The 8043-nt window shown below is 41.5% G+C and overlaps 1 protein-coding gene across 1 annotated transcript; it reads left to right on the forward strand.

Annotated features, from left to right (window-relative positions):
• The first annotated feature begins 1514 nt into the window (after positions 1–1514).
• Positions 1515–5017, forward strand: LOC106600815 (keratin, type I cytoskeletal 50 kDa-like). The gene is made up of 7 exons (XM_014192511.2): positions 1515–2146; positions 3368–3450; positions 3607–3763; positions 3858–4022; positions 4141–4266; positions 4394–4617; positions 4751–5017. The coding sequence occupies exons 1-7, from the start codon at positions 1676–1678 to the stop codon at positions 4839–4841; spliced, it is 1317 nt and encodes a 438-aa protein (XP_014047986.1). The 5' UTR covers positions 1515–1675; the 3' UTR covers positions 4842–5017.
• The last annotated feature ends 3026 nt before the right edge of the window (positions 5018–8043 follow it).

Raw genomic sequence — 8043 nt, forward strand, 5'->3', positions numbered from 1 at the left:
CAACCTGGAATTTTAAGTTGGGAGCACTAGTGCTCTAGCCCAGGTAATCATTTTAGTAATCAATTTAAATGATACAAAATTACATGTGAAAAATAACAAATAATTAAGGAGCAACAATAAAATAACAGTAGTGAGACTATATACAGGGGGTACAGGTACAGAATCAATGTGCGGGGGCACCGGTTAGTCGAGGTAATGGAGGTAATATGTACATTTAGGTAGAGGTATAGTGACTATTCATAGGTAATAAACAGAGTAGCAGCAGAGTAAAATGGGGGTGGGGGAGGGGACAATGCAAATAGACTGGGGAGCCATTTGATTAGATGTTCAGGAGTCTTATGGCTTGGGGGTAGAAGCTGTTAAGAAGCCTTTTGGACCTAGACTTGGTGCTCCGGTACCACTTGCCGTGCGGTAGCAGAGAGCACAGTCTATGACTAGGGTGGCTGGAGTCTTTAGCAATTTTTTGGGCCTTCCTCTGACAGCATCTGGTATAAAAGTCCTGGATGGCAGATTGATTAATGATTATGCTTCTCTGTAGCGCAGCCTCTGAGTGCCATAGAGAAAACACTGAGGATATATTCGTGACCACCATGGTTGCACCATTACTTCAAAGAAAACGTCTTGTTTCTAGCCCATACCGTTAAAACTTTATGGCCGTATTACCGCCGCAATGTTTTTTTCTTTCTGTCGTGGATTGACCAGACTGCATTTTACATACAGTATATAAATCATGTCACAGCCGTTTTAAACTACTTGCGGGCCGCTAACTACTTGTAAATAACCTTGTTGTTATCATGTTATATCATTAGCTAGATAGCTAGCTAACAACCTGCCAACTTTACCAGTAGTAAGCAAACATTTGGTGGCACAGAAAGAAAGGAAAAGGGATAATTCTTCATTAATCCCACACCAGTGCTACCAATGACATTTTTTAAATTTAGAATCCTGTTTGTGTTTAATGTTTGTTGACAGTTTTATACCTCAAAGTACGACTTCTGTGTTACTTTTGCCGAAGAAAATGTCCACAATATAATTTTTTAGCATTTGGATTAAGTGCTGCGCCGTCAATTCAAAATATTTTAATCAATTATGTGCACTGGAATGGTTGTTAAGTAAGCAGAAGACATTAATCATAGTATTTTAAGAACACATTCAAGCTTCATGTGCCTTTCTGATTTTGTCTTGAACAATGTTCAGTAACATCAATATTTCTTACAAAAATTATCTAGATCACTCAAGGGAGTATTGCACAGAGCTGGAGGAGTATTGTGAATTGACCTTTGGGGGACATTGGAGGCCCTAAAGGGCACAAAAGGTGGACTGGTCTCAAATCACATTGTCGCTTAACCTGTCTATCAAGAGAAAGATGTCCAGACTCACCCAGATACAGTACATTCCCCACAAGTTCTCTTAAGATAAGTAGCCTACTACCTGCAAAAAACAATAGTACCTGTTTGGCCAAAGATGCAAGTCCTAAGAAAGTCATGATTTTGTTGTGAAACAGGTTAGAATTTAGATTCCACAGATCTTGTATTGACTCTCCTCCCTGCCCATACCTGATTAGTGAGCCTTTTCATTTGTTTTCGTTAGCTTTTGGCTAAGGGTGGAGTGATTTCACAGTATGTCATCTGGGTAGAGCCCCCTCTCCTCTCCCTCATAAAAAGGCCTGTGTCCAATGACTCTTCACTCACTCACTCTTCTCTACTCAGACCAGACAGCAACTTCCGCCACCATGACCTCCTTGTCCAGCAACAGCTTCATGTCCTCTGCATCTCTGGGCTCCTTTCGCCACATGTCCATGTCTAGTGGAGGTAGACACATCAGCGCCATGAGGGGCGGCAGCGTGTACGGGGGTGCCGGTGGGTCCGGGGTGCGCATCTCCAGTGCCTCCAGCACCTTCTCTGCTGGCAGTGAGGCTGGTGGTAGCTCCAGCCTGGCCGACGCTGTCCACCTGAACGAAAACAAGAAAGCCACCATGCAGAACCTGAACGATCGTCTGTCCTCCTACCTGAACAAGGTCCGCTCCCTGGAGAAGGCCAACGCTGATCTGGAGGTGAAGATCCACCAGTCCCTGGAGAAAAAAGCCACACCTGAGGCTCATGACTGCACTGCCTTCAAAGTCATCATCAGCAAACTCCAAAACCAGGTAAGTCCCCCAAACAATCCTCTGCTAAACAGGTAGCTTCTATTGAACAGAGTCAGACTGTTGTCAAGGGAATGGTAGAGGGAATGTGGAAGAGGTTTAGAAAAATGGGCCTTAGTGTCAGTATAATGGTGTGAGCGTCGTCATGCCCTCTGTGCTCCCCTTAGATACAAAATAATAAACATTCAGAAAAGACTGTTGCTTGGATACATACATTTGTTTTTAATCAATTTGAATAGTGTTCATTGACATCAATGGATAAACTTAAAGCCATTTTATGCACAAAATGAAGCACAACGTTTATATACTTCCAACTCTGTTGGATTAGACTCCTCAGTAAGATAAAGCTGAGTGGGTATTTTTGCATCAAGTGTTTTTTTCTGTTTCCACTCACTCTGAGCCACATCCAAACCACAGGAGGTTGGTGGCACCTTAATTAGGGAGAACGGACTCATGTTACTGGAGTGGAATGGTACCAAATACATCAAACACAAGGTTTCCAATGCCAATATTATGAGCATCAAGCCTCCTGTGATCCAAACTGAGTTTCCCTGAGGCCTATAGACTTATGTTAAAAAGGGGTTATTTGGTAAGGCATGCTTCTTTTCTTCATTTTTGACATAAAATACTTAAAAATCTCTAGGAATTCACCGACATTTTTTATTTATGAAAGCTATTCCCAAGTATTTCCACTCATGAATAGAGAGACATACAGTATGTGATCATGTACCAATGTAATCAAGGTTTGAAATGGTTAGGTTTTTGTCAAATACAATATCTGTTTGGGTTTCTTGCGTCAATTTGCAGAGTATAAATGATTTAAAATTATGTTCCAGCCCTCCGACCATCCGCTCAAGAAAAAAATTGGCCCTGTCTTAGGGGTTAATATATGCTTGGTTCTCATTCTGTGTTGTTAAACTTTTGAAAATGATCCAAATAACGCCAGGCACTGTAAAACAAGAGTGAAGACAGGCTACCTGAGCCTGTTTCATGTCAAATTGAATGAGTTATCTCTTTTTGCATCCCATGCAACCCATATTAGCAGATTTCAGAATAGTTTCTGTTTATTTTACAGTAGGTTTGTGTAACTCTCTGTACAGTTGTGATCCAGATTACATTTCTTGCCAATTATATTTCCATTTATCCCAACATTTGTGATTGGCATTGTACCCGTCTTCTTTCTATTACATTGTGACAGTGACATTCCTCTGTGCCCCCTTTCAGATCTTTGATGCCACTCATATGAATGGAGGATTCTACCTGGCCATTGACAATGCTAAACTGGCAGCAGATGACTTTCAAGTCAAGTGAGTGTGAGAATGACTGTGGTATAGCTGTATAATACATCAGCAACTATCCATTAATGCAACCTCTATGAAAATGGGGAAAAAGTATGGTACATGAAGTATAGTACAGATGTTGCCAAACAAAAGGCAACCTGTTGGTGTTTTGATGTTACACAGGTATGAGAATGAGCTGGCTATGACGCAATGTGTGGAGGCTGATATTGCTGGGCTGAGGCGGGTGAGGGACGAGCTGACCATTGGAGGATCCAACCTGGAGATGGCGGTTGAGGAGCTGAAGGAGGAGTTGGTCCACCTCAAGAAGAACCACAAGGAGGTGCGCCTGAATGATTGTACTAAGTACCAAGTCATCAAAGCTTCTAAGATGGGGGGGGAGGTTGACACTTGGTCTTCTGTTATTTCTTCTTCAGGATATCAAGACCCTTCAGGCACAGGTGGGTAGTCAGACGGTCAACGTGGAGGTTGATGCTGCACCACAGGAAGACCTCACCAAAGTCATGGCTGAGATCCGTGAGCAGTATGATGCTGTTGCTGCCAAGAACCACAAAGAACTGGAAAGCTGGTTCAATGCAAAGGTACAATACCAGAGCTTTTATTTTTGACCAATCATATGAGAATTTTTTTTAAAGTAATTATTTCGACTTTTTCTTCAGTGAATTTGATAGCTAACTATGCCCTTTCTGTCCTTTACAGACAGAAGAAATCCAGAAAACTGTCGCCTGCAGCACAGAGACCGTCCAATCATCCCAATCTAAAATCACTGAAGTTAAACGCATAATGCAAAGTCTAGAAATCGAATTCCAATCTGAACTCAGCATGGTGAGATTAACTACAAACACCAAGTTGAAAACAATATGTCCTCTGTATTTAGGTTTATTAACCACCCATCTTCTACAGTATGTCACAGCTCCTATTCATTTCTCTTTCCCCTATTCTTGTCTAATAGAAAGCATCCCTGGAGGGCACCCTGGCTGACACACAGAACCGCTATGCCAATATGCTATTGAGTTATCAGATGCAGGTGACCAGCTTAGAGGGCCATCTTGGTCAGATACGTGGTGACTTGGAGCGCCAGGGCCAGGAATACCAGATTCTGCTGGACATCAAGACCAGGCTGGAGATGGAGATCACTGAGTACAGGAGACTGCTGGACGGAGAAATGACAAGCAGGTGAACCTGGGCTTCTACACCTCATCCCGCACAAATATTCCAAAGTATTAAAATCAATTGAAATAAAGATTGTATGGCAAAAACAATTGAGCCAAAGTAAGTCTTCCTGACAATGTTGTCTCCCACTTTGCAGTGTCTCAACAGCCACCAAAACACACAAGGTGGTGACTATCGTCATGGAACGTGTTGACGGCAAGGTGATCAGTGAGACCAAGACCAAGTGAGACACGTCTTAAAACGGGGACTTCACAGAACAGAACACGATCCCTCTGATGCCTACTGTCAACCTTTCTCAGAAGCTGTGATTCAATTGGGTTGTGTAAACTTGTATCTTGAGATTTATATAAGCCCTCTGATACCTTCAGAGAGATTCGTCAATAAAACTAAGCCCTAAAACTTTTTTTCATTTTGGTTTTGATTTGACGGAATAATTTTATAAAATCAAAGCTATCGACAACATAGTTGTGGCAATTAGGCCAAGATTGATTCTATTGCTGTTTTGAATAGTTGAGTAGGCTGTATCATGATCTCTATTGAAAAAATTATTATTTTGATACAGCACTCTCCCCTGTAGAGTTAGGCTATACCAAACAGATGAGCCTAGATCCTAACATAATATGCACTAACATAACTGATCAAGTCGATTTCACTGAAAAATGGCAAAGGTCTACACCAGAGGAGGCTGGTGGGATGACCTATAGGAGGATGGGCTCATTGTAATGGCTGGAATGGAATAAACAGAACTGTATTAAACACATCAAATTCATAGAAACCACATGTTTGACTCCATTCCAATATTCCATTCCAGCCATTACAATGAGCCTGTCCTTCTAAAGCTCCTTCCACCAGCATTCTCTGGCCTACACGCAGAGTAACATTGCATTTTTTTAAACAGCAATTTTTTGCTCCCTACTGTATGTGAAGTGTCATACTGTTTAATCAGAGGCAATGCTGCCCTCTAATGCAGTTCCATCACTTCTATGGCAGAGGGCTTCAAATACAAAAGCCACCTGCCTCGTAGGATATGAATGTGATTCAGTTTTATTTTTCTGGCATGGATAGTATAACTTCCAGCAAAACATTTTGTGGGGTTGTAAGTAGCCCAACAGGTCGCCTGTTCAACTCCAAGGCCGGGCGCTGGAATAAAAGGGGGGAAATTGATCTGGCAACTGGAGGGCTGCTGGGTTCATATCCTAACAATAATCCTCTACTGTACCTTAACCCCACAACATGCTCGCCATCCAGGGGTGCTGCACTGCAGCTTGACTCTGTGCTCCTCTCAACTGTGTGTCTGTATGATATGTGTGGAGGGTTGAGAAATGCAGAGAGCAGAATTCAAATTCCTGTTGTTTGCTGTGACCACGGACAATGAAGTTGTGTTGTATTATTTTAGGCCTTTTTTACACTAGCCTACTGAGTTGAAGAGCTTTACTGCTCTGGTCTGGTAAACTTCAAGAGATTCTGAAACTGTGAAACTGTGACAGTCACCTTTAGAGTAACTGTCCAGTGTTTCCAGATTTCTATGAAATATGACCTATAATTCATTAATGAAATAGTTTTCTTTCCATTTTTTTAATTAAGTATATTAAAAAGTAGCTTTTCTGTGTTGGAATGGTGTGGGCATACCCCAGCAAGAGAATGGTGTGGGCGTATACCGGTCATTAAAAATAGTCATGCGAGTAGACCGCTGATTGGCCAGCTACTCTATGAGGAAATAGCAAGCATTCTTTAAATGTCTGTTTGAGATGAAAGTTTGAGGTGGATTTCTTTATATTTATTTTAATGTGCAATCTAGGCTCCAGGGGACGCCACTGACAGAAACAATCATCTGTGGTATATAACAAAATACCAAAGTAAGGAAGTCTCTAATTACAACAATGAGAAGAATATCAATGGCTATCTAGTAAAACCTGAAGCCTGTATTTGTGTTGGCTTACCAAAGACACATTTGGTGCATGCATTCAACAACTAGAAATTGATGAGCAGGGCTATAAGCCCGCTGTAGGTTTGTAGGCCTACAGTAAGTTAGCTAGCTAGCCCCTTTCCAATGCTCAGTCAAAGAGATTTAAAAATGATTTGAGTTCACTCAGTTTGATGGCTTTACTTTTAGAAAAATTGACATTGAGTTTTTATTCTTATGTTTGCTCTACGTCACATATATTTTCTCCTCAAGTATGGGTCTAACTTAGCTTAGCAAGCTAACATTACAAAGCTAGCCAGCTTGATTCAACAAAGCTTCCTGGCTTTGATATTAAATGTTAAATGTTAAACATATGAAATGTTTCTCAGAAGAAGATGATGGTAGCTTGTATGAAAGGACCATAAAATATGGCAAAGCAAGTAATATGACTACAGTGGGGGAAAAATGTATTTGATCCCCTGCTGATTTCGTACGTTTGCCCACTTACAAAGAAATAATCAGTCTATAATTTTAATAGTAGGTTTATTTGAACAGTGAGAGACAGAATAACAACAAAAAAATCCAGAAAAACACATGTCAGAAATGTTATAAAATGATTTACATTTTAATGAGGGAAATAAGTATTTGACCCCTCTGCAAAACATGACTTAGTACTTGGTGGCAAAACCCTTGTTGGCAATCACAGAGGTCAGATGTTTCTTGTAGTTGGCCACCAGGTTTGCACACATCTCAGGAGGGATTTTGTCCCACTCCTCTTTGCAGATCTTCTCCAAGTCATTAAGGTTTCGAGGCTGACGTTTGGCAACTCGAACCTTCAGCTCCCTCCACAGATTTTCTATGGGATTAAGGTCTGGAGACTGGCTAGGCCACTCTAGGACCTTAATATACTTTTTCTTGAGCCACTCCTTTGTTGCCTTGGGCGTGTGTTTTGGGTCATTGTCATGCTGGAATACCCATCCACGACCCATTTTCAATGCCCTGGCTGAGGGAAGGAGGTTCTCACCCAAGATTTGACGGTACATGGCCCCGTCCATCGTCCCTTTGATGCGGTGAAGTTGTCCTGTCCCCTTAGCAGAAAAACACCCCCAAAGCATAATGTTTTATACACTGCTCAAAAAAATAAAGGGAACACTTAAACAACACATCCTAGATCTGAATGAAAGAAATAATCTTATTAAATACTTTTTTCTTTACATAGTTGAATGTGCTGACAACAAAATCACACAAAAAAAATCAATGGAAATCTAATTTATCAACCCATGGAGGTCTGGATTTGGAGTCACACTCAAAATTAAAGTGGAAAACTACACTACAGGCTGATCCAACTTTGATGTAATGTCCTTAAAACAAGTCAAAATGAGGCTCAGTAGTATGTGTGGCCTCCACGTGCCTGTATGACCTCCCTACAACGCCTGGGCATGCTCCTGATGAGGTGGCGGATGGTCTCCTGAGGGATCTCCTCCCAGACCTGGACTAAGGCATCCGCCAACTCCTGGACAGTTTGT

This window comes from Salmo salar, chromosome ssa03 (assembly GCF_905237065.1).
Source record: "Salmo salar chromosome ssa03, Ssal_v3.1, whole genome shotgun sequence".
Taxonomy (NCBI): domain Eukaryota; kingdom Metazoa; phylum Chordata; class Actinopteri; order Salmoniformes; family Salmonidae; genus Salmo; species Salmo salar.